Below are 27,624 nucleotides of genomic sequence, written 5' to 3'. Positions count from 1 at the left end.
GTACATTTTTTGTGTCGTAATGTTACGATTTTTGATATGAATATATCACTTTAATTTTTACTTTATTCTCATCAAATTACTGCTCTTTTTTCATTTTTCTTGTTGTCTTTGTTCATTTTTTTGTGTAATTGTATTTTAAAATGTGCTGATTTAAAATAAATAAAATAAAACAGCAATGGGCTGCAAAAGGCCCCCAGGCCACACTTTGGACACCCATGGCCCACACCTACACTAAACTTTTATGTCAAGTAGGGGGCTACAAAATATGGTCCCACAGGCACAAATGTGCATATACTGCCCACTTGAAAAAGTTGTATTGTCGATATTGACGATAGCAAAAGCAGGCATCGATGTTTTTATTGACTTGCTATAGTATCCGTTCTTGTGCCAACGCCAGATGGCACCCTAACCTCTCACTTGGTGGCCATTTTAGCATTTCGAAACCTGAAAAATGTCATTTCCTGAAAAGAATATGAGCAAAACAGTAACTATCATGAAGTGGAGTTACTTGTCACTGTCATTCTTTAATGCTGTTACACAAACATGAACAGAAACAAGGAAACAAAAGAGTAAAAGCAGCCCAGTTAAGTTGGCAGGGGTGCATGCTGTGACGTCATACACAAGCCCCGAAAATACTCCTTTTCACATCCTGCATGTACGTGCACATGCGGAAAATTGAGCTAAAATATTGCTAAAATTACCGTTGTTAAAAATGCATTTGTACATGTGGGTGTTTGTGTATTTAAAAAAAAAAAAGTTGCTAAACTGCTAATGATGAGGTTATTTTAGCCAATTAGAAGCCTGAAGAAAGTAATATCTGGAAAAGACACACAATTTAAGGGAAGGGGAGTGATAATGGAGGTAGTTTAAGATGAAGATGGAGTTAAGAACATAAAAGTACACTACTGTAGATACATCGAACGTAGGGGTGTCACGAGATTTAAACATTGAAATGAAAGCAATGCACAGAGTGACTCCTCTTCCTGCCTGTTTGGAGGTGAGGGACGAGGAAAACAGACACGCATGCACGTGGCGATATATGGAGGCCGGCAAAATGATCCAGTTCATTTGCATTTATTGTGTGATTAATGAATGAATTAATTATTGTCCCGGGGCCCACGAGACATTTATTTTCCTGAACGGGATGTCTGGTCACGTGGAAAAAACTGGAAAAAGGCTCCATCCAGGAAACGGGAGCAAAAGCTGCATGTGCATAAAGGAAGGACTGGATTGGCTGGCGTTCGTGACGTGATTACGTGACGTAACTCAGATATTCCAAACCACAATGCCGTCTGCTGAGTTGAATACGTTAGTTATTTTTATATTGGACTGTGTTTACCAGCCCGGATTTCGCAAGATGTACTTTTAAAGAGCGCCATTGTCAGGCAACACTTTTCTCTGACACATTAGTCATTTGTGCGTGAGATCATGACACTGATGCGTTCGCATTTGAGGTCAAGGAAACCAGAGTTGGCTTGCAGGCGAGCCGAGCGAGACCCGTCTCTCCTGGTTGGTGCTCACCAGGGTTGGTATGACCACGTTCACCCTTGACCACACCAACCACAGCGGTGGCGCAAACACTCGTGTTCTTGCCTTATTCCACCTAAAGCAGAGTGACAGGAGACTTGTGTAACTCTTTCCAAACATGACCCCCTTGACAACTTAGATTTCACGCTGCAAATGATGTCATCTTGCGCCCACGTGTGACCCCCCCCACGCAGGCGTCCGTTTACACCCGAGTGGCGTATTTCAGCACATTCTCAACCAGGATTGCCATATTGTGATTGCTCCTCTTTCCCCCCGGCAGGAGCGGCGAGCCCCCCCAGAGCTGCTGTATGGTCAACGGCGGCCCGGCGGAAACCGGCCCCGAGTTGTGGCGCTGCGTGGAATGGCTCCGGGCGTACTTCGACGAGCCGCGGAGCGCCGGGAGTCTCCCGCCGCCGCCCGCCTTTCACCACCCCGCCCTGAGAGCAGGTCTGCCACGGATAAATATTTGCAGAGCCGCGACTGGGATCGGCCTTTCACTCTTAATTGTCAGTTACATCACTTGCACTCACTGGCGCGCTGTGTTTCTAATGAAGTATTTTATAGCGGCGGGAGAGCGCCAGCCGCGGCCGGAGAACAGAACACAGAGCTGTAACTCGGTGCACTAATCTGCGGCGGCTCTTACCACGCGTGTTAGTCTTGGCAAGCTTTTCCATGATTCTTGGCACATTCTTTGCAACTGATCGAATTCCACTCTTGACATTTTCAGACAGGAAACTCGCTTTTTTTTTTTTCCTTCCTCCTCCTTCCCCCGCGCGCTTTCTTTTTAATGAGAACATGTGAATGGTGGTAAAGTTTGAATGAGCTTATTGTTGGCAGCCACCTCGCCTCTCAAAAAATGGACAATTAGTGTCCTTTCACACCGTGTGTGTGGCTGCTGAGTGAGCGATGCAAGCCACTCAATATAAAAACTAGAAAAATAACATATTTAAATAGATGAAGACATTTCTGTAGAAATTGTGTGTGAATGCTGACACTGAAATGTAGAAATATCCAACTACTATACAGGTACAGGTACTATACAGGTACCTGTTTATCTATTCAAGGACTGCGGATAGAACCAGCAACCACTCCACCACCTGAGCCATGCCACCGTGCACAGAATAAGCAGAATGTCGCATGCCATGTTTTTATTTTAAAATGCATTTCCACCGATAGGGGTGACATTGAAATTGTCCATTTTCAACGGTAGAAATATTCCAGATAATATTGACTTGTGAAAAATGTGGGACGTTCTTAGGAAAGTCCTGCTAAATAGCCTACATGTCCTGAATAAGCTGAATATTTTGATGCTAAAATGGTTTCAATCGGTTGAGAAATGTGCGAGTGGTAAGTGGACAAAAAAGTGCCGGAATTTGATGCGTTGGAGTGTAAAAATGGAGAATGATTCGTTGAATGTCTAAATATATGCCATGATTACACATCACTTGAGCCAATTCCACGCTGTGGAATAAATGGAATGTAAAAGTCATGGAAAATGCACAATGATTTCTCACCAGCAGGGGCAGCATTATGTGTCTATTCATTTTTAGCAGACTAAAAACGGCGGAATTTGAAATGTTGGACAGTAAAAATGCAGACTGCGTGTTCAAAGGTATAAATAGGTTGATTACACAAGGACTGAGGATCGAACCAGCAAGCATTGGGTTGGCAGTGAACCAGTCTACCTAAATGTAGACCACGTGTTGAAATGTATAAATAAGTTGACTGATTACAGGGGGGGTGAGGATTGAACCAGCAAAATGTCCTTTCACGGAACACAACAAAAGAAAATAACATTCAACACCTGAGCCATGTCACCCTGTCGAACAAGTGGAGTGGAAAATGTGAATTGGTTTTCACCCAAATTTCATTTGTCTATTTGTTTTTAGCGGACTAAAAAAATGTTGGAAAGTAAAAATGCAGACTGCGTGTTGAAATGTATAAATAAGTTGAATGATTACGGGAGCGAGGATTGAAGCAGCAACGTGTCTTTTCACACGGTGGCAGGCAAGTCACTCAAGAAAATACCACGTTCAACCAGATGAAGATGAAACTAGATGAAGCCATTTCAGTAGAAATTGCATGTGAATGCTGAAGCTGAAACATCCTTTACATGTTATTCTAGTCACCGACTGAGTATCGAACCAGCAACCACTGGGTTGGCAGACAACTAATATACCACCCGAGCCAGTAGAATGTTACAGTAATGGAAAATGTAAGATTATTTTTACATTTACATTTTTACAGCAGCTAAAACGCAAGTTCCACTGTTTTTTAGAATTTATTTCATCGTCTTTATGGCACACGTTTGCACGTCACACAACGGTGATGTGCAAACGGGCTGAAATCAACATCAGGTCCCGTTTTATACACAATAGACACGGAGAAAGGATTCTCAACCCTGTTTATTCAGTGTGTATATTTTGATGTGGTTCTAGCTTGGCGTCGCTGTCGTCTGTGCGTCATGGCCCAGGAAGTGACAGCACCCGCTCTGGTACGCCTTTCAGGAGAATCAGTATAGACAAACAAGCATTGACACTCACATTCACAATTGAGAATCTCCAGTTAACCTAACATGCACATCTTTGGAATGTGGGAGGAAGCCGGAGTACCCCGAGAAAACCCACGCACAACCCATGCCCAAACGTAGACCAACCCAGATCAAATGTGAAATTACAGCAAATGTGGGGAATTTTTTAAAAACTCCTGAGAGCAAGCCAACGTGTCCTGAATGTGCTGAACATTTTGGTGTTGGATTGCTTTGAATCTGCTGAGGAAGGTGAGAGGGGACAGAAAGTAAGGCGGAATAAGAATAAAAAGTAGCAGAGGAATAAACTGGTGTACAGTTTGATATGTTCAATTATGCTTGGAAACAAAAGGCCGACGCCTGACAACTCATTTTTGAAGTTCACAGGCGCATTAAAGATTTTCCAAAGCTCTCATTTAGACACAAAATCACACCTACATGGGGGGAAAAAGCCAGTGTAATATATGCATTTAACAACTGTGTCTGCCTTCCCCTGCAATCAGGCCTCACTTTCGCTCTAATTTCATGCAGACCCGCAGTGCTTGAGTGATGGCATTTTCAATGAGCAGGTACTCCGTCGAGACCCCCGGTATACAGCTACAGAGTCCCACGCTCCCGCAAAAGCAATGCAGAAATACATCAGGACCAATTACGATATCACCTTTCAGTGCGATTCCCTTCGCCACCAAGTGCTTGTGTACCAGCCCCGGGCTCTTTCAAATCGCATCTCATCTGGAGTCTTTGGGGTTTTAATTAAATTTCAGGATAGATGGAATTCTTCATTAGTACCTGATCTGAATAGGTGATTGTGCTGTGTTGCACCTCTCCCCCTCGCCTGTTGTTTTGGGGCTCGGTAAATACAGGGTTTAGGGCCGGATTGCTCTCAGTAGTCGCAACCGCGGGGCCGTGCTTGTATAAAAATGTTAAATGTTTGCATCAGGAGTATTTGTCTTTTGAGGAAGGACAATAGCGGGGTGGTTTTTTTCTTTTTTTTTTCTTGTTGATTCATGAATATGAGGCTCATTGCCGCACAAGTCCCGACTCATGGCTGCCTTCCTGCAAAAAAAAGAAAACAACAAGTTTAATCAGGTCATTACAATCGGTGACAGGCAACTTTTGTTTGCTCAGTTATCTTGCGGGAGAGCCTCAATGCAACGGCGCTCTCGCTACACTTGTCATGTAATATTGAGTTGTGACCTTCGCTTGAAGTGTTGCCATGTTTATTTACACGTTTCTGACAAAACAAGCCACTTTTCATATTAGCTGTCACCGTATTACCTGAGCAGCAGAGGTGACATGAAAGCAGAGAGCCGAGGTGCCGCTTTTCCTCCGCGTCTTGACTGATTGTCAGCGCGCAACATCACACGCAACTTTGGTCCTCTGAGGCACGGGGAATGGCGAGTGCGTGCGCGTGTGTCATTCATGCTCAGCGTGCGTGTGTGCCCCCCCCCCACCACCTCCAGGAAAACACAGACACCATCGTGGGTTCTTAAAACGATGCATATTCTTATCTCATTAATTATACATCCATATGTAACAGACGAGAGGATCTTAGTCTCGGTAAGCGGCGCGGGGAATGTGCGGGGAGGGGGCAGGCTACGCTGGGTGTGCGTGGCGCTCTTCAAAGCCCAGATGACTGCATTCCTGCAGGAGCCTCAACCTCCCCCTGTGCACAGCGCAGGGCGAGATGAGACACTCACCAGGCCTCGCCCCTGTGATGTGGAGAGGAATTAGGGAAATGAACGTTTTCAGAATATCGAATAATCAGAGAATCATCAGCACCCCGTCAGCCTTCAAAAGTGCGGATCCCTCCAGACTGGAGAGACACTTTGACTGGGAGTCAAAGTCTTCCCGCCCATTAGACACAAAGGATAATGAGCTCGCTGCATTTCCACCATTGTCGTTTTTATTGTCTCGGAAAAAAAAGCGTGTACAATGAGGTGACTGTCAGCCATCTCATGCAGTCCATCATTAGCGTTGCTGATGGAATTCACTTTTTATTACACCCACCCTCCCCCCTTTTCCCCAAATTGCTCTCATATCCAAAATAATGAGGAAATCAATCATAGGAGTCAATAACTTCATGATCACTAGATCTCTTCGATCCGGCGCTGTGGCCCCATGGCGGGTAATGACCTGTGACATCATTACGGGCGCTCCGTAAACATGTAAGTGGTTCCTCTCAACTTTTATTTAAGCAATTGACATCACTGCACCCGATCTAAAGAGGGTCCTGACCTCAGACACAGCGTATTAGTCTCTTTATGAAGTATGGGGGGCGGGTCTCCTGGAGTGAAGCCCCTGTCACTGACACTGATGAGGGCACACTTCTTTAACCTCGCGCTGGTCTTCCGGGAGAAGCGGCTGCCTGGAATTACTTTTTTCTAGTAACATGAACAGATTTTTCAGGAATGGAACATTCGCTACTTTCCCACACGTTGAGCGAGGGACTGGAAGTGTAACCGGCCCGCGGTATACTGACAAGTACAGGTGGTCCTCGGTTTACGGCGTGCCCTGATTCGTCATTTTGTGGTCTTTAAACACGAGACTTGCTCGTGAACGAGTTACAGTGAAAGACTGCACAACATTCACTCGACTGCCGCAACCATCAGAGGTGGACTTGGGTCACAATTTGATGGAGTCAACTTGACAATATCATCACAGACTTGCAACTCGACTTGGACTTGACTCTGGTGTTAGTCTAATGACTTGAAAATACTTTAGATTTTCAGTGTTCAACTAACTAACCAATCATAGATAGATAACAGATAATAATTTTATCACAAAATAAAATAAAACAACAAAGGCAAGACATGGAAAACAACAAAATAGAATAAGAATCAACAAATGGAACAGATCACGTCTAATTTGTAGTGCCATAATACGTAATAAATAATAACAATAATAATAATAAGGTGATAAGTCCAGTCCTGTGTGTGTTTTAGTATCGCACTTTTCCACCTCCAAGGCACTCATAGCGCTTTGAAGCTGTTAGCACATTTAGCTACTGATGGCGCAGCACCAGGAGCACCTGGGGGTTCAGTATCTTGCCCAAGGACACTTCGACACGATCACGGGAGGACGGAGGATTGAACCTGTAACCTTCAGGTTGGGAGACGACCACTCTACCACCTGAGTCATGCTGCCCCAGATATCAATTGTGAAAATACGGCCCATATTTTCAAAATTGATATCCCTTTACATAAAATTTGATGTAGTTTGTAGTAGTTACTGTAGTAGTTACTGTAGTAGTTACTGTAGTAGTTGTGTGTTGTTTACCACAAAGAGATTTACAGCCCTACTTATTATAGATAAAAACTTATTTCTATCTGAGATTAAGTGTGATTATGAGTTAACATGAACAAAATGATTAATCGTGATTAAATATTTTAACAGATTGCCAGCTCTAACTATATTATATTATTTTGTTATACATAACATTATATATTTCTCATTTTTTAATGTGGGAATTTTGTTTTGCTTTGTTTTTGTTTTGCATTTTTTCCACTGACTGTCAAAAGGGGACCAAATGGTGACCTTAAAAGCAGGTACATGCCCAACTCTGATTAATGTGTATCATTTGGTGTGTGTGCGTGGGGGGGGGGCAAAAACACCAGCAGGCGTTTGTTGCTGCTTTTATGCTAAAGCGATGATTTTTGCTTGTTTGTCGGAGGCATCGACACGGGATTTGTCACCGTTAAAGTCTGGGCAAACTTGTCGTCCGCACGTGAGCGACAAAGTGCTATCAGTTTGCGGCCAAAAGCCACTTCCTTGCGTGGGGGAGAATGATGCATAAAGGAAAATTGGGGGGGCGTATCTTCCCTCGTCATAACATTGGCTCTGGCTGCGTCGGAGCCCGTCATCTCGTTGACAGCGTGATTATTACCTGAAAAATTATTAAACAGTACCTACGGGCCTTGTTCAAGACAAAGAACTCACATGGGTGCGCATCAATCAAACGTATCCCCTTTAGGTTTTACACTTATTCCCCCCAGTTTAGGCAAATTGCCTTGTTCGCATGGCTTTGTGTAGCGGAGAGTGACTATGAGGTAGCGAGGGGAGCCTGGGGAGCAGACGATGTTCACTCTGTAGAAGTGAGACAGGGGTGTGACATGTTTTCACACAATGCCAATTTAGGGGGATTGCTCCTAGATCACTTGTCATGTGCTCTCTTAGACCAAATAAATGAGAGAGAATGGGAGATCACTAATTGAATTTTCATGACTGACTACGTGTGCTTGTGTACACTGGAAGAAGTTCACCCCCCCCCCCCCCCCGATAACGAGACTATTGTTCTCCCGTGTGCAAAGTGGTGCAAAAGCATCTCAAGGTTTCCTCGGCGTCGCCTCTTCTCGCTTGTTCTTTATCGACTGTAGACAAACACGCTCCCCCTTCATAAGCCACAACAGAAGAAGAGAACAGAGAAGATAAAGCTAGTGCTAAAGTGCTAATGAAATCAGAGCTGTTAATGTGGTGGCTTAAGCTGCAGATGATTTGAAGAATTCTGCCATTTAAGCAAAGATGATATAATGAATCTACTCTGAATAGAAAGCAATTAAAAGGACAAATTGGTCTGATTAACCTCAAAGTCATCCGCCTGCCACAAATGGTATGCAACATTCAAATGATTATTATTAAAAATCTGGAGCAGATTTGCCGTCTTTTTGGCCTCTCTTAATCCTTTTAAATGAAGGAGCCAACTTTTTTAATTTTAGCTGTGACCTTTCAAAGCATAACCTAGATTTTTTTCCCTGCCATAGTAATAATTTTCTCACATCAGCTACTGTAGCGTATTATTGCTGCTGCTAAGGTCAAACGGAGGGACTTCTATGTATTTAGCTGTTGAATATGTATGCCGGACGGAAAGTCGCAGTTCAGTGTGTCCAACTTTTTGATTTGTGTTCTTCAGTGAAGTCGTCCGTGTTGTTCCTCCTCATCTGTCGTGGTTTGAGTGATGAAACGAGGAAATCGTCATCGTCTCCTCTCCTCTCGCTCTCGCTCTTGCAGATACGTTCACCAGTCGCGTGCTGCACGTCCTGCTGAGAGACGTGAAGATCGGGGAAACGGTCTCCTACAAGCGCCTGGCGGAGATGGCGGGAAACCCTGGAGCGGCGCGGGCAGTGGGAGGGGCCATGAGGAGGAACCCCGTAAGCGTGGCTGACATTGATTGACGGGTCTGACTTATTTAGCGAGATTATCTGGAGAGAAATTACCTTTTGTGGGTGGACACGCACGCACACACTTATGTATGCAGCCTTAATGAGGCATGGTCACATGACTGGCGCTGTTAAATAATGACTTATGCTAAGTTGATTGACGAGCGCCTTCTTTATCTGCAACTGTGATAAATGATGACTCATTTCTAAGCAACAGAACTATAATGACGATATCATTTAATGCAATGTGGATGATGGGGTGGAACATATGCAATCTAAACACCTTGTATTGATAATAATGTTCAATTATAAGTATTCATTAACGGGGGTTACGTTAAAATGACCAGTAAGACAATCAAACTGCACCACCGCACGGAGGCTCAGTGGTTAGCATGTTGGCCACGCAGTCAGGAGATGGGAAGACCTGGGTCCGAATCTCCCCTTGGGCACCTCTGTGTGGAGTTTGCATGTTCTCCCCATGCGTGTGGGGGTTTTCTGGGTACTCCGGTTTCCTCCCACATTCCAAAAACATGCATGTTAGCTTCATTTGAGACTCTAAATGGTCCATAGGTATGAATGTGAGTGTTTGTCTATATGTGCCCTGCCATTGGCTGGACACCAGTCCAGGGTGTACCCCGCCTCTCACCAGAAGTCAGCTGGGATAGGCTCCAGCATACCTGCGACTCTAATGAGGATAAGCGGCATAGAAGATGGATGGATGGATGGACATTCAAATATTTATAAGCCTGCCTTGTCATTTACTTTTATGTTCATGAAATACAGTAAAAAATTGGCACATTTCAGATGGTGATTAATCATGATTAATTCATTTGCAAACTGATTAATCCAATTAACAATTATAATCATTTGACAGCACTAGAATTAAGTTAATATCTGTTTTCCTCTGTGTGTATGTCGTGTGCAGTGGCGTACGGATGCACTGAAATCAGACCGACAGCTGTTTCTAATATTTTGCCTAACCAGTGGAACCTGAAGGCGACTCCAGAGTTAAGTGGAATGTCCAAATAGCTGTACAATTTGGACACTCCTCTGAGAAAATATGCCTCAAAAGTCAACCACAAGCGTCTAGTTGAGGGGTGCCCAGCAAGGGCCACATAGTGAAAAATGAAAGGATGCAAGTTTGCCACTCGGTAAAGCAACACACGCAGACATGCTAGCAAGTTATATATTGGGGATGCTCCGATCGATCGGCCACTGATTAGTATTGGCCGATTTCCGTAAAAAAAACACGTGACTGGCATACAGTATACCGATAAATGCCTTTCAAAGCCGATCACAAAACCCGACCACCGTGCGCTCCCACAATGCAATTCTTCTTAAGGAGCCAGGCTCGGCCTGTAACAGCGTTCATACGCTGTTTAAAAAAAAAAAAAAACTAAACTAAAATTGCACTTTAAAAAATCCGCATAACAGCGGATAACCAATAAAAAACAAGCTGCAGACTGCAAATGGCCCCCCGGCCGTACTTTGGACACCCCTGCTGTAGACGGGCCCAATCAGTATGAAGCCAACACAAAGAGTTGGTGGTTTGGTCGGCAACATATCAGAAAAGAGACAAACAGGTTGGTGGCTGTTTTCCAAAGCATAAAGCTGATGTGTGTCTAAAACGCAAAGATAATACTCTTAGGACATTTAAAAGATACTCATGTTGGAGAGGCTGAAATCAGAGGATATTTACATTTTTAAATCAAACAAAAAACTATGAATGTGACACAAAGTAGTTGTTGATTCATGGGATAACCCATTCATGATTCATGTCAACCAGCAATGAGGTATTGTTCATAAACATCTCAAAACAGAACATTAATACAGTCTGCAAACGCTCTCTCTTGGATTGAATAATAAAAGAGTGTGGGGGGGTTGAGCAGCAACTTTAAGGACAAAACAATGATTGGAAATAAAGGCAGTGGCTCAGCACTACAGTGGTCCTTGAAAGTCTTGAAGTCTTCCTGCGTGTTATTCCACAAGCGTCCTGTTAGAAGCCAGGGTGGGCAAACTAAACGTTCCCCCACGATTTAAATGCCACACCTTTTGTTTACGCCGGTCTTTATCGTTAGCCTAAACCTCACGAAGGAATCCCGGCCTGCTCGTCTTGGCCCGCGTGTGCCCCATGGAGGGCTGGAGGGCGAGCGGTGTGTCTCCGCCTCATCAAACCATCTGATCAAAGGCCGTTTAGCTGTGCCCTTGTAGCGCTGTGGGCACTGCCGCCGTCAGAACACCTCTCGTACACAAATGGAGCCAGCCACTTCCTCTTATATTCGCACATTATGTAACCGTGCTTTTTGTACACACTTTATTAGGCACACTCGCCACTGGCATTGCTTCTGGTTGGCTGAATAATATGCTCTAGTCTGCTTTACACGCACACACACACACACACACACACTTCTTCCTGTTTTCTGCTGAGGGGAGGATGGGAGCCTGAGCCCTCAGCCACTGATACTGATCCAGAGTCAGATTGTCAGTGTCAATTACTTGTCAGCAGCGCCGCTCCACTCGGGCTTCAGCTGTGAAAAGCTCAGTGTGCTCAATCGATCCTCGCCTTCTCCGTGACACTCGCCGGGATTTGAGTATTGATAAGCCCCGGCGTGGAGCATCCTCACACACTCGCCGCACAGTCGGGAGGCAGATCCGCAGGCCTTGAGGGGTACCCTGCTCTCCCTCCAAACCTGGGGAGCAATATTGATCGGAATAGCGGAGCAGTATTTCTCTGTCTGCAAGGTTAATCTGGGGCTCGGAAAGTTTTATTGCTGTTGATGCGGGAGCGGCTTTAATGATGCATCTGAACCCGGACGCGCAGCGCATCCAACTTTTATGCGCCGGAGCGGCCATCAAGTTATGATCAACTAGAAATTACAGCCATGCCGCCGCCAGTGACGTTTTTTCAACATGTTGCATGAATCAATGGAGGGAAATTTTTCCCTTGAAATAATTGCTGTGATTCATTGCAAGCACGGGCACCCCTCTTGTTGTGAATTTACAATGATAGAAGTGTTTTAGGCTGGCTTGTTTAATCTTTCTCCAGCCATTTAGTTTACAAAGAAGCCGGGACCCCCCCTGGCAGTCGTCTGCAATAAGAGTAAACGCTCCACCGACTTCCTCCTTTTAATGATCACAGGCTTATCAGATCTTAATGTTGACACCCTCTCCATTGAATATTCATCCTGCTGGTGTTTTTGCCCATTAATTTTTGATTGCTTCTTTGCTTTACACTTTTAAAAGTGGAAAACATTTATCGCCAAAGACTGAGCCATCACCCCGAATGCGGGATTGTGTGCGATCAAACCAGTTGTTGTTGTGGCTTTTGCCCTTTTTTTGTGTCTTTGTTTTCACAACATATGCTAAAAACGTTTAGCCTATCAATATGTGGAGGAAAGTGAGAAAGTAAGCAAATAACTCAGTGGATTCATTTGGGATGTCAACAACAACACGGCTGTAACAAATGTGTTCCATTCATTACAGAAGGCTAATTAACGCATGCGCACCATGGCAGGCCACACCTCTCTGCTGTGACATCCCAGATGTACAGTCTGTAGAGTCTGACGGTCTTTTAGAACTTTTGTTACCTTAACACATCAGCGACAGCGCGCAATTCCAACACCATTTACACGTTTGACAACACCCCAATTTTTCCAGTTACTGTATTGATTGAAATTCGGGTGGTTCAAGTGAATGGCTTGAAATGGTACAAAGGTAAGTGGTGAAGTGCCAGAGGTTAAAAAAAAAGGGTAAGGTCAGTCAAAAGTGAAAAATGATACTGTTTCAGGAAGCACAAAATGGGTCAACAATTTAAAGCTGTACAGAAATGGAGGCGGATCAAGCAACAATGGCGCAACTCATTCCTGCAGCAGTACTTACTACCTCCTCTGTCTGCATAGAAGCAATGTTGCAAAGCAGGGATGTCCCGATCCACATTTTTTGGCTTCTGATCTGATACAATTTTTTTTATAGTCTTGCCGATCCGATCCGGCACCGATCGTTTGTTTGATTTTTTTAATAATAATAATCTTTTGTTACAAACATGAGATTCAAGATTCAAGAGTTTTATTGTCATATGCACAGTAAAACAGCAGTTCTACTATGCAATGAAATTCTTATTCTGTCCATTCTCCCAAGAAAAGAAAGAAAACACAAGAAAGAAGAAGAACATAAGAAACATAAATACCAATAAATTAAGCAACAACAACAGAAGAGACATTAATACACATAAATAATACAAATAAATAAATAAATAAATAAAGTGCTATGAGTGTGTGCGTGTGTTGCGTGCGGCGTGTGCGAGTGCTTCGTTGAGGAGCCTGATGGCCTGTGGGTAAAAGCTGTTTGCCAGCCTTGTGGTCCTGGACTTCAAACTCCTGTAGCGTCTGCCTGACGGTAGGAGTGTGAATAATGAGTGTTGTGGATGTGTGCTGTCCTTGATGAGGTTGTGTGTTCTTCGTAGGACTCTAGTTTTATAAATGTCTTTCAGTGAGGGGAGGGCTGCCCCAACAATGTTCTGTGAGGTCTTGATCACCCGCTGGAGTGCCTTCCTATCACGTGTTGTACAGTTACCGTACCAAACAGTGATGCAGGCGGTAAGGACACTTTCCATAGTGCATCTGTAGAAGCAACTCAGGATTTTGGTGGACATGCCAAATTTCCTCAGTCTTCTCAGGAAGTACAGTCTCCTTTGGGACTTCTTCATAATTTGTTGGGTGTTGTGAGACCAGGTGAGGTCCTCGCTGATGTGTGTGCCAAGGAACTTGAAGGTGTTCACCCTCTCCACCTCAGTCTCACCAATAAACAGGGGTCTATGCGGCTCCTTTTCCCTTGTTCTTGGGTCGATGATCATCTCTTTAGTCTTATCTGTATTGAGAAGGAGATTGTTATCATGACACCAAGCTATGTGGTCCGCCACCTCTCTTCTGTATGATGTTTCAACACCACCAGTGATCAGGCCGATGACTGTAGTGTCATCCGCAAATTTAATGATGCTGGTGTTGTTCTGGGAGGCCACGCAATCGTAGGTGAAGAGCGTGTAGAGGAGTGGACTCAGCACACACCCCTGTGGGGTCCCAGTGCTCACAATTCTTGAGCTGGATGTGCGGTTGTGGACTCTGACTGACTGGGGCCTGCCTGTGAGAAAGTTAAACACCCAGTTACAGAGGGAGGGTGACAGGCCAAGTGTGAGGAGCTTATTTGTGAGTTTGTGGGGGCTGACTGTATTAAAAGCAGAGCTATAGTCTATAAATAGCATTCTGACATATGTGTCCTGGCCCTGTAGGTGAGAAAGGGCTGTGTGGATGGCAGTGTTGACTGCATCATCCGTGGACCGGTTCTGGCGATATGCAAACTGTAGAGGGTCCACAGTTGCCGCCGGGATGCTCTTTTTGATGTGGGTCATGACTATCCTTTCAAAGCACTTCATAACAATAGGAGTGACTGCTATAGGGCGATAGTCATTCAAGCAGGTCACGTTGCTCTTCTTGGGTACGGGCACTATGGTGGTGGAGTTAAAGCAGGTCGGTACAGATGCTTGTGCAAGCGACAGGTTAAATATGTCAGCAAGCACATCAGCTAGCTCTGATGAGCAAACCCGAAGTGCACGTCCTGAGATGTTGTCTGGGCCTGCTGCTTTTTGTGGGTTTGTTTTGTTCAGAACCCTGCGCACATCAGCTGATGTCACCATGAGAGGTGAGTCCTGTGTGCTCCCCAAGTCCAGCCACCCTCTCTGCTCATCAGGAGTTTGGGTGTCAAAGCGGGCGTAGAACTCATTCAGCTCATCTGGAAGTGTGGTTTGGCTGGACGTGGCTGTGGAATTGAATATGGTGATGAAAATAGCTCTTGAAAGCATTAAAACAGTGCAGCCAAAGTATTGCCGAATGGACTTCGTTATTCCACAGCATGACCAACGTATTGTTGGGCTTTGGGAACAAACGTCTGTGAGTCAGGTCCCTAATCCAATAAAAGTCCATACAATAAAAAATAAAACTGAAAAAAGAGGGCGTGCAAAATACTTTTAGGGTGGGACTAATCGTTTGATATGTTTATAGATCAATTTGTGGTGTGATTTAAAATATGACTTGTTTTTGTTTAACAAACTATCTTTTCCCAAATTCCGTTTTTTATTTTTTAACTTTTTAGAATTCAATTTTTTACCTTTTCCACTTATTTGACGAGCACAGAGTGTGTGCTGCTTGGGTTAGTGATTAAAATGCAAAAATCCTTCCATTTATTGATGCAATGCATCATTGGCCCATTTAGTCCAGTAATTGAGAAATGGACGCAGCTTAGCTGACTTTGCTAACGGCATGTCAGCCTCAGCACACGTTGCTACTACATCTTCAACAACTGTAATGCCCGTGTTTGTGATGAAGGAAGATGCAAGTCACAGACGTCATTCCAATCTCGTTATTAGTGTAAGATATTTTAATGATGCCCTTATTTTGTTTACACAATTAGACAAATGTGACAAAGAGCGCTTATTTTGAATGCCTGAATGTGTTGTGTGTGTTGAGGATGGCAATTGATGATTGATATGCGCTGGGTGCGAGAATAAACGTGCCTGCACGTCATAAAACACAACACAGTGAAAATACTGTGTACTCATCCGATATACTCGACCCGCCTGATTCACGCACGCACACAGCTGCACTAGCTAAACTAAGCGAACCCCACTAGCTTCCATTCAGGCGCCGTTATAGAGGACTTTCCAAGGTTTTTAGCCATCGTTTCGACATGTTTAGTAGTGTTTGTAAGGTCCCTATTATAAGCAACCCGAGCGCCACTTCCCGTGCGAGCTCCCCGCACCATGATGCAGCAGTCCAGGCACAGTGAGAGGGAACTACCTCTGTAGCTCCAGAGCTGAATGTCCAACGTGAAACTAACTTCACCACGGTACACCGTGGACATGTCTGGATGGTGCCCTGGCGGGTGGCAGGGGTCAAACCCCCTTTGAGGCGCTTTACAGCACCTACCGCGTTGGAGTGTGGCTTGGAGTTACCAACGTGATACGGCAACTGGATCGGCCCGATCTCGTGGCGGAAGGCGATATTATCCGATCTTCGCAAATACAGAGGATCGGCAGCCGATCCCGATCCTGAAGATTTGATTGGGCCATCCCTATTGCGAACACACTGTGGTAGCATACCCTGGTGAGCATCAGATGAACAGCATTGTACCGGAGAAAGTCATTTGTTGCTCCAAAAATGGCAAGAAAAAAGACAATGAACAATGGAAGAGAGACAGAACATCTTTACACTTCAAAGTGGAGCTGTTTCCTTGAAACGGTGGTGTATGTACTGTATCTCCGACTCGCAACAACACTTCCTTATTCTCCACCACACTGCTGCGAGGTGCATTCACAAACACTCCTAACTCCACTGGACAACTAATGAACTTCCATTCATCTTCTATGCTGCTTATCCTCACTAGGGTCGCTGGAGCCTATCCCAGCTGACTTTGGGTGAGAGGCGGGGTACACCCTGGACCGGTGGCCAGCCAATGGCAGGGCACATATAGACAAACACTCACATTCATACCTATGGACCATTTAGAGTCTCCAATGAAGCTAACATACATGTTTTAGGAATGTGGGAGGAAGCCGGAGTACCCAGAAAACCCCCCCACACACGGGGAGAACATGCAAACTCCACACAGAAATGCCCAAGGGAGAATCCAACCCAGGTCTTCCCATCTCCAGACTGTGTGTGTTTCCACACAAAGAGAAGTGGCTACGATGGCGTTTACTTTCACTGTTCTTACTTTACTCCGTTTGAAAATGACAAAATTCTAAATACAAAATACACAAAAAAGAAGAAATGGGAGACAAACAACATTGAGTAAGCAAATAAGCATTAAAGTGAAATAGGTTGTTCGTCAGCTGATCAAAGGTTTAAGACCATAGGTAAAAAAAAAAAAAAAAAAAAAAAAACAACGAAACCCCCCCCAAAATAGAATCAAATGCGTAAAAGGAGTGAGTAATGAGTACATGTGCCATTCTTGTTCATGAGGTGAAAAATGGCTTTGGGCATGCTTGATGCCAGCGTTCCCAGGAGGCTGGTGGGAATGTTGCTCCACGTGCTGAAGATGGCTTCACGGAGGGCATCCACTGTCTGGAACTTTGTAAACTTCCCTTGCCATCCATCCCCTTTAGATGAGGGGAACACACAGGATGGTTCCTCTGGAAGAAGCCTTTTGTGAAGTGCAGCGTTGTCCCGTTGAAGAAGCCAGTCATCACCACACAGACGAGGGCCTTCAGTCATGAGGGACCCCCCCTGCAACATCCCTACGTAGCCGGCTGCCGTTTGACACCCCTGCACAACCTGAAGCTCCATTGTTCCATTGAAGGATCATGATGATGGAAAACATCTCAGGTGGGATCTCCTTGTCATGCCAGCAACGTTGGAAGCCATCAGGACCGTCAAGGGAGAATAAAACCTTCTTCCACCTTTCAATGTCCCATGATTGGTGCCCTCCTGCTAATTCCAAATAGACAGTCTTGTGGCGTGGAAGGAGACGAGATCTTTGAAGAAGTTTTTTCTTCTTAAAAGCCTTCCCTGGCAGATGCTGTCTGATGGTTATCGGACTGCACTCGGCACCGGTAGCAACCTTCATTTGGGCCGAGGATGGTCCCGTGTCTTGACAGACAGCCAATGGGATCCTCTGGCTCATTTTTTTGGGTCTACCACTTGACTTTTTTGTTCCATGAGCCTCAGGGTGTATTTGAGAAGTTTGGGATGAGTGTCTTCCTGTGTCCAACCTCAGCAGCAATGGTGGCTGCCAGAGAGAGGCCTTGCTTATGCAGCTCAACAATCCCACCGCCTTCAAAGAGAGAAAGCTGTTTTGCCTTTGCCATCAAGAGATCATGACAGTGGGAATACCTGACACTAAATCACATTCAACCCACATTTTGCCTTTTAAAGGCTGTGCTTTTCAACTTTGGATCAGCTGATGAACAGCCTGTTTCACTTCCATGCTTCTTTGCAATAAATTGCTTACTTAAAATGTCTTCTGTTTGCATTTTGAAGCTCCACAAAAGATCCAACAGTGCAAAATGTAAATCCTTGCAATTTTTCAACTGGTTGTAAAATGTCGACCAGGAGTGTATGTAGTACACATATCACTTAGTTGCAGATGGTGATTAATCATGATGAATTCATTTGACAGCCTTGGTATAAACACAAGCAGTCCAAGCACAGGAGCTCAAGGTGCTTCTAAGCTACGTGGCAGAAGGGGAAAGATGGCAACCATGCTGTCCGACTTTGATTGGAATTAGCATTATTTTGTCAGCTATTGCTTAGTCCTGGGGTGTCCAAACATTTGCCACCAATGCCTATGTACAGAAAATTTGAAAGACGGGGGGGGGGGCTTTGCTTTGATACATTTTGTGCATGAAAGATGCTAAAGCAGTCCACTGTAGGTCAACATATGCTACGCTATCTGAACAAAACATCCACATCCAAGCTTTGTGTTATTGAATTATCAGAGAAATTAGTGTAACATCTCACCATGTATACGACCAGTCAAAGGTTTGAAGACACTTTCTCATGTTAAGGTATGAGAAAGTGTCTCCATACTGGTAGTGTTTCCTATTATGAATTAATTTTATTTTTAGAATATGCACTTTGGACACCCTTGCATGTATTTATACATTCCTTTTACTCCTGTATTCATGTATTTAAATATAATCATGTGCAACTGATGCCAGCCAGTGTACGTTGGTAAACCGCACTCCCTCGGCCTTAAGAGCTGCACCGAACGCAGGGTTGACAGTCCGGGCTTTTGGCCCAACGTTCAGCGCTCTCGTCTCCCATTCCAAAGGTCGTGTGCTCGAGCCCCGGCGGGGTCAGTGTGAAGCAGGCAGGTTATGCATGTGTCTCTACTGTAATCACTTATTTGAATGTAATTTCCATGTACCGTAAAACCTCGGTTTTTGTAAGCCCCGTTTTTGAATGATTCGCTTTCCATTGAAAAATTAGCTAAAAGTTTGCCTCGGTTTTCGTACAATATTGCATGTAACAAACTAGCCTGTTTGAGTGGCCAGACAAAGCAGCCAATGCATTGCTGACACGCCGTCTGTGCATTTTTAATTGAAGGCCACCGTGAAATTCTCTAACGTGTTTATTGTTAACATTTTTTGGTGCTTAAAATGTCTAAATTGCATTTACATTATTTGCAATGGGAAGAACGGCCTCCATTTTTGAACATTTGAAGCATCGCCACAACATGCAAATGGAAAAGTGCAGCTTGATATTGTCGACACGGCGCTTCCTTCAAAGTTGCACCGTTTACCGGCTGACTCTTTCATACATAATCCATTTCTACTGCTCCTGCGCTCCACCGTCTGCTCTTAGTTTGCATGCTTCATAGAGTTATTCTTAAAATCCAACTCTCCATAGTGAATTTGAATATAAGAGATGGGGGGGGGCAGGAAAGATAATTGTACCTTTCCAGAAAAAGATAACACATCAAAGCGAATGTGAGATGTGCTTGCACAACATTTACAAAAGTTGCACGTCCGCTTCCTCAGGGATGAATTCCTCTTTTGTTTGCCAGATTCCGCTCATCATCCCCTGCCACCGAGTCATTTCTAGCAGCGGCCAGAGCGGCCCGTACATGGGCGGCAGGGGCGACCACCTCAAACAATGGCTCCTCGCCCACGAGAGGCGGCGCGAGGACGGCTGACACGGCGGACGCCAACTCTCCTGCACTCACGCTGCAAGCATCAAGTATTCAAGAAAACACACACACACACACACACACACACAGTTATGTGTAAATATTCAATTTAATTCATATTTTAAAGCTAAGAATAGAGATGCTGCATAGTTAATGTACTAGTGAGTTGTTGCCGAATTAGAATGTACAAAAATAACTTAAACAGAAGAGTCGGAATTACAAACATATGCTCCCGTGGGCCCGCGCTGCGTTTGCCAGATAGTGCTGGAATGCTTTTTCTAAAGCGTTATTATTCCCTTAAAAATATGTCTCTCGCATTGTTGTTGTTGTTGTTTTTTTTCCTGAGCAGAATTAGTCTTTGTACCTCTCGTTGGCTTTTTAATTTCCTGCCAAGCGAGTGCTTTGTTCGACATCCAGTGATAAAGGCTCAGAAATTTGCGGCTCCAAAGCTTTGTAGTGGAGTATTTGTTTAGTCTCCATTTAGATCTCATTGTTTGCCCGCGTCTCACACCTCAAGTGTCTTATGCATTATATACAGCGCTTTAGCTAAATGCACGTGTCAAATTAGAGCCCTTTTCATCATGTTTAATTGCATGGATTTACAATAAATGGAAAAAAAGTGTTGAGCTGATTTGTGATGAGGCTGCGTGTCGTGTCTGTTTCGTCTGAGCTGCTTCTTCCCTGCTCTCTTCTTGAGGGTTTTCCATTAGAGGGCAGTACAGAACGGGGAAAACCGACATGCAGCATTTCAACCTGGAATTCATCCTGCACATTTCATCCGCGACTTACATGTTTATGTCTTATTTTATTTCCCGCACAACCGCATTTAATCCCTGTTGAGGAGAATTATTTTATCTGGGAAGGACCATATGGAGAAGGACGGGCGGGGAGTGCGTGCGCGTGTGTGTGTGTGTGTGTGTGTGTGTGTGTGTGTGTGGATGGTTTGACAGAACATTTCCAGTACCCCCTCCACCCTCCTTAAGGATCTTTTGTTGCGTTGACGGTTTCATTCTCTTCTCTCCTCCTATTAAATTCTTGATTCTGCTCTCTGTCTAATGCAATTCCAGAGTGACCCTGACGTGTCCATAGTTATTCCTCCTCTGTGCAGCCCAGGTAGCCTAATAATCCACCCTCCCAAAATAACCTCAGCTCTCTAACCTTTACTGATCCAATTCCTTCTGAATACATTTGAACTTTTTTTTTTTTTTGCTGCATTTTTGAATTCCTCCTCCGACCGTCAGGCTCTCGCTGGCGGAGCGGCTGGGCTGGCGCTGCCGTCGGTAAGCGTGGATGTGGAGACAGGCAGATGAAGAATGAGAGCCAGTCTGTGGTTTCACAGAGGGCTAATGATGCCTGTGGTGACTACAGGCTACAGTCATCCCCCTAACGAAGGGAGTTGTGACACAGCCACAAGGGGTCCCATTTAAGCCAGGCGCACTCTGAAGTGCACTGTAAGCACCCTCCTTTTTTTCCACTTTTTTTTTTGTTTTTTTTTTTGCTTGTGGCTAACTAAATTCCATGGAATGCTACAAATTTAGCAAGCCGAGTTTGCTGCTGCTGTCTGGAGCAGTTGAAAACAAGTCCAGCATCAAAGCATCAGCGATGCTGCCAGTAATTGGCCGTCTAATTGCTCAGGTACCCAAGGCAGTGCTTTATGGTTCATCTTTCACACCTCTTGTGTTACCATTTAGCTCACTTGTACAGGACATCTTGGTACCAGCAGTATTATTACTAGTTTCTATTTCACAACAGGCAACACACAAAGTTTGATGGACCTTTTGGCAGATTTAAACGCAGTGGTGTGAAAAAGTGTTTGTGTTTGTTTTTTTATGTTTGTTACATTTAAATGTTTCAGATCATCAAACAAATGTAAATATTAGTTGATGACAACACAACTGAACACAAAATACACTTTCTAAATGAAACTTGCTATTAAGGGCAGAAGAGTCTTGGTTATTATACTTATTGTTCTGCCATGCTTCTTTTTATTTTTTATTGTTTCTTTTACTATGAAGTGATTATTATATGGAAAAATATGACATGCAGGAAGCGAATAATATGTACTGTACTAGATGTAGAATGGATGGGGGGTAGGATTAAATAAGCTTTGCTTCTTCCTACTCCTTTTGGACATAAGTGGTTGGCCCCCCTTAGCAGCAACAACTGCAATCAAGCGTTTGTGATACCTTGCAGTGAGTCTCTTCCAGCGCTGGGGAGGAATTTAGCAGAATTGTTGTCATTCAGCCACAATGGAGGCTTTTCCAGCCTGAAGCGCCTTATGAAGGTCATGCCACAGCATCTCAATAGGATTCAGGTCAGGACTTGGACTAGACCACTCCAAAGTCTTCAGCCATTCAGAGGTGGACTTGCTGGTGTGTTTTGGATCATTGTCCCGCTGCTTGAAGTCACCAACAGATGGCCGGACATTCTCCTTCAGAAGTTTTTGCATGGCAGCAGGGGGAAGGTTGGCTCTCACTGTGGTTTGCTGGAGTCCCAAAGCTTTAGAAATGATTTTCTAACCTTTTCCAGACTGATAGATCTCAATCAATGTCAGATAAGTTGTGTGTTAACAGGGGGGGCAATCACTTTTTCACTCAGGGACGTGTAGCTTTGGAATTAGTTCCCCTTAATAATAAAAAGTTTCATTGAAAAACTGTGTTTTGTGTTCAGTTGTGTTGTCATCGGCTGATATTTAAATCAGTTTGATGATCTGAAACATTCAAGTGTGACAAATGGGCCAAGTACTTTTTCACACCACCGTATGCAAACATGCAAGCTTTTTAGCCAGAGGCTAAAGTCTGTGAGGGCCGGGCGACGTTAAGCACAGTAACAATAACATAGAAGGAATCAATGAAAGCAGTAAAGCAAAAGGCATAAAAGCATATGCACCTGCCAAACCATGAATTTGGGGAGGCCTAAAGTGCCAGGTGTGATAATATCAAAACCTGTTGGCATCAACAAGAACACTACAAGACAAAGAACTTTGCACCACACTCACCATAAACGACTGGATTTGGAGCATCACGTTGATCCGGATGCTAATTTATTTTCCAGTTTTTGGAGCAACTACTTTTCAGCACACGAAGGAATAACAGCAGAAACGTTCAGCAGAAGCATAGATGCCAATTTCAACAATATCAAGCAACATGTTTGATTCATTTGGCATTAATTAACCCTCAGGTGTGCCTTTCATTTAATTGAATGAAAAATGCCAACTATGTCATTATTAGGCACGTCACAAGATCTCGCAAGATGAAAACGGGACAAGATTTCTCATTCAGAAAGAAAAAACTGTCTTGCGATAATAAATTAATAAATGAATCATATATTAATCATCAATTGGTAAATGAAATCCACCTGACCCACTTTTACCATGTGGGGAAAAAACCCTACACATGAAGCCTCATCCAGTGTTCACCCAAACAGTCAACACTCACTGAGACGCTAGCTCGACTAAGTAAATACAAGCGGAACAGCACAACATTGTGTGTGTTCACGGAAAGTCATCGCAAAAGAAATGATGCTCTTTGGTACGGCTGAAAGGCAGCATTTCAGGAAACGCTGCACATGTTAGACGGTATGACTTGCTTATTAGAAGAACTGTACAACAATGAAAGATGACATATTAAAGGAACAATTGCCTTATTATGAAATAGATTTATTTATTTATGATATTTTATCATAACATGAGTGGTTTATTTGGTCTACAAAAATGTTTATTGTCAATTTGTGGGACATTTGAAAATGCACATGCATTGTTTTGTGACGCGGTTAAATAAACGTTTGTTTGTCCGCTCATGTTAATTTATTGCACTTTTCTTAAAATCTCAACTCGTCTCGTTCTCGTGGACCCAGCCTTATGCATTGGGTGTCTTGTGACACCCCTCGCGTTATTTGGGCTCTTTAAAGGCCCATTTCATTCAATGATGTCGGGACATCAAAATACGTAGACATTGAGCTATTTTCCATACAATAAATGTTAGTGGGCTGGTGATTGTTTTTTTTAATTGAAGATCAGGCTTAAATATACATAAGATTAGTCATAAGATTTATTTTAATTTACTTCTCTTTGAGAAGACAAGCAAGTCCCGTTGTAAGCATTTTTAAAGGCACTGTTATTGCACAATATCATTTTCTAATTTCAAGATTCCATTTTGTTGAAAAATAGTCCAATTTGTGATAAGTGGCCCGCCACATTCTGCTATTTTTCTTCATGTAGAAGTTCGGAGAGGACACCCTTGAAATATACAATATTTCCGTATCAGAAACGATTTGTTTTATTCATATTTCTTTTTTTTAAAATGTGTTCAATAAATAAGCTGTGCTTCTTCCCGCTTCTTTTCAGCCATGTTGACTTGTACTTGAATGCACTCCAGTGTCACTTTGCTGTTAAACGTGTTGAAAAAGCAAAGCGTGAGCATCGATGCACTTTTCATCATCTGCACTGTTAATCTCTTTCATTTTGCCCCTAATACCCCCACCACCACCACCTCCCCGTTTCAGAGGGTGCACGTGCTCACGAGGCCACGCGTGTTGGTGTGTGCACATGTGCAGGTCCATATGTGTGTGGGTGAAGTGGATGATATCGAGTCTGACTTCATAAATCACCCAGACACTGATAAACTCCCCGTGCACCCACACACCGCTAATGGGCAACCCTTAAGGAGTGTGAGTGTCTCGTGCGGCGTTTGATTCAACATTTATTAACCCCCTCACACACACATATGCTGTATATGTGACACACACTCATTTGAGCCCGAAAGAATATGTTTTGGTGTTTGGAGTGTGAGTGGAGAGTTCTGACCCGGCCAGGTTGCATTAATCACCAGCGGCCGTGCGCTGAGAAATATTTGAGCGTCCAACAACAGCAGCAGCCTCGACATTTCCCAACATTAGCTTCCTTCTCATAACTTACATCCTGTCTCCAACTCCCCACTTCCCATCTCATATCCTGGCACCCCTCCTCATTATAGAACAATTTTCTCCCACACATCAAATCCAAACACACCTTCCCTGTCTGCGCTCCTTCTACATGTTGGCTCATAACATTGCAACCTGCTCCCCCCGGTAGACACATGCAAGCCGGAGTGGGCTCCTCCAGCCACAGCTGTGATTCATTCATCCCCGCTTTTTTGAGGAGCCGAGCAGCGAGTGATAGCGGTGCGGGGGCCCTGTGGAACTACTTGTTATTGCTTCTTTTGTGGGGGCCTCAACATGCATGAAAACTCACCAAAGTTTGCAAGAGCGTCTGGCCGGCTGAAAAATGTGATATTCCCCAACACAAATTCCCTAAACTCACATTAGATTTGTTTCTTAAAATAGCCCCTTTCACCACATGTGATGGAGATGTCATGACAGGACGCACAAAAAAGCCTCAAGAACTCGTGTTCGCAAACAAACAGGAAGTCACAACCAGGGCTCTTATTTTTACAAACTCCTCCTGGGGACTTTGACCGAATGAGTCCAAATCCAAATCATGGATACGAGACAGATGGACGAGGACATTTCGTGAATGGCTTCAGCCTGCGCCAGAGAATGTGGGCGGGGTCCGGCGAGAAATTTTCATGGCCGGTCTGCCCCAAAAATGTCAACGCTAATAACTGGACTCCACAAGGCCCGAGCTTGATGATAATCGGTGTGTATGATGACATCACACCGTGAAGCTATGCATGGGTCACTTCCTGAATTAGTCACAGCGCCACCCAGTGGCAACAGGAAGTGACAAAGCAAAGTCTACTTACTGGCCTGCGCAAGACATGGAATTGTTGACGTTTTGCTTTTCATCCAAGTCAGGCTTCATCAGTTCATGCTCAGTGACTTGGTGGGACAACACTAGTCTGAGTCGGTAGGACAGCCCCGGTCTACAAACGAGGCTCAGGCTGTCCTCCCAGGTCAGAACCACCACGTCGTCGATCAGGAGCTGATGTGCTCGGACGAGAGTTAAAACGTCTTCCAAGACAACCGAAACAGTCCAGTGGACCGAAGTGCCATGAGGACACAATGACCTGGATGAATGAGAATATTCACAGGCACTTACTTGCCCGAGTTGAGCCGGGGGTGGGGGTTTGGGGGTGTCGAGGGCCAGTTCAGTGCTGCTCGTGGCTGTGATTTTTTTTTTATTATTTCCAAGAAGTTTGTGCACTTACAAAAAGAATGAGAACTTTCTGGAGACAAGCGTGAGGAGTGTTTGCCATGCAGATAGTCCAGCAGACGGACACAGGAATAGATACCGTAGCTCACAGAGACAGACTGAGGCTTGGCTCGGCTATCGGGTTTCCTCCCCCTCTTGTCTGTCTGCCGGGACCGCCTGGCCTCGGAGGCCCTGACACCGAGGCACCGCGCAGCCAGCCAGCCAGCCACGACAGCTGCCACAGCAGCATCTAATACCAACGCTCCACGCCGCGCTACAAAGAGCAATATCATGGCAAACATGGCGTCCTTTGACGCCCTTGTAATGATCCGTGAGGGGATGGTCCTTTTTTTTTGTGAGCTTCTTTCAAACTCATTGTCATGGTGGTCCACATCAGCCCTCCGAGGGCCGCTTGTAGCTGCGAAACCTTCCAAACGTACCTCCTGATATCATTCCACACTCGACCCTGCATTTGCTTATCATCATCCAACAAACTGATGGATGAGTCGTTTGGACGTCAGCTGTCACGGTGGCCAGCAGATGAATTTACAGTTTCATTCCAGACTTACCAGCGAAAGGGGAAAAAAATAATTGAGACGCCCATAAAAATGTCTTTTTTGACACATGGCTCTTCCCCCCCACCCCAAACCCTCCTGCCGTGGTTCACTCGCAGCACTAAATATGCCTCACACACTAATTCAACACATTTTCGGGTGCCCCCCACTCATGAATAATACGTTTCGCTTTGCCTCATGAAACTACGGTGCGTTCAAGCACCGCCGAACAAAGTGGGACAGACGAACGTGATCAGTGAAGCATAATAGCATAAGGGGGCGGTGCCGGGTACGTACGTTTGACCTGCATATTTATAAATGTCATTTACTTATTCATACATGAATACCAACTTAGCGGGAATGAGAAGCCTATTTGGGGGGGGGGATGATAAACAAATAACAAATAGCAAAAATGAATAAAGTGATGACAAATAAATAATAAATACATTTTTTTTAAATCCAGCAATTTGCGTGGTGCAAACACGCAAATGTGCTTTTCTTGTCGTGTTTGACCTTATTTTGAACGTGCTTCGTTACGCTGAAGTACGTCACATCAGTTTACCACGTTTGAAAAGGAGCAGGAAGAAGCAGCGCTCGTTTGACCTTCACCCCATCTCAGCAATCAACATGTGCCCATTTTTTACGGCGAGACAAAAGGATGAAAATGTGTGGAAATAAAGTTATTAGAGAGCTTGCAGTAGAAAATGCTGGGAATACAGTGTGGTGCCAAAAAAGAAGAAGTTAAAAAGCACAGCATTTGCATTTTGTACGTTTGGTTTCTGTCCAAACAAGACACTTACAGTATGTGTTCATGCTACGTTATTCATGATACAATGTTGTCAGTACTTTTTCATGCATTCTTTAGTCAGGGATTGTTTACCGTATATGATCAAATATAGTTACATGCAATACAAAAGAAACTGGGGATATTTCACACATAGTTGCAAATGGTGATTAATCGCGATTAATTAATGGACAACTGTGATTAATCAGATTAAAAGTTGTAATCCTGTAAACGTGTCACCTGCAACGTATCTTTGTTAAATACGA

General features: G+C 44.3%; 1 protein-coding gene across 7 annotated transcripts in view; it reads left to right on the top strand.

Moving 5' to 3' along the window:
- mgmt (O-6-methylguanine-DNA methyltransferase) overlaps nucleotides 1-27,624 on the top strand; it is a 95,296-nt gene that overhangs the window by 28,387 nt on the left and 39,285 nt on the right. For 5 of the 7 annotated variants that reach the window (XM_054797829.1, XM_054797830.1, XM_054797824.1 and 2 more), the window contains exons 3-6: nucleotides 1,808-1,974; nucleotides 7,576-7,602; nucleotides 9,062-9,201; nucleotides 19,768-20,521. In XM_054797829.1, the coding sequence (XP_054653804.1) occupies nucleotides 1,808-1,974; nucleotides 7,576-7,602; nucleotides 9,062-9,201; nucleotides 19,768-19,896 (463 nt within the window). In that variant the 3' untranslated portion in view covers nucleotides 19,897-20,521. Of the gene's footprint in view, nucleotides 1-1,807; nucleotides 1,975-7,575; nucleotides 7,603-9,061; nucleotides 9,202-19,767; nucleotides 20,522-27,624 lie in introns of those variants that run through there. The other 2 variants (XM_054797825.1, XM_054797828.1) reach the window with 2 other exon arrangements.

Source organism: Dunckerocampus dactyliophorus, chromosome 14, assembly GCF_027744805.1.
Source record: "Dunckerocampus dactyliophorus isolate RoL2022-P2 chromosome 14, RoL_Ddac_1.1, whole genome shotgun sequence".
NCBI lineage: Eukaryota > Metazoa > Chordata > Actinopteri > Syngnathiformes > Syngnathidae > Dunckerocampus > Dunckerocampus dactyliophorus.
Note: the sequence above shows the minus strand (reverse complement) of the source record. Positions and strands in the feature narration are given on the sequence as shown.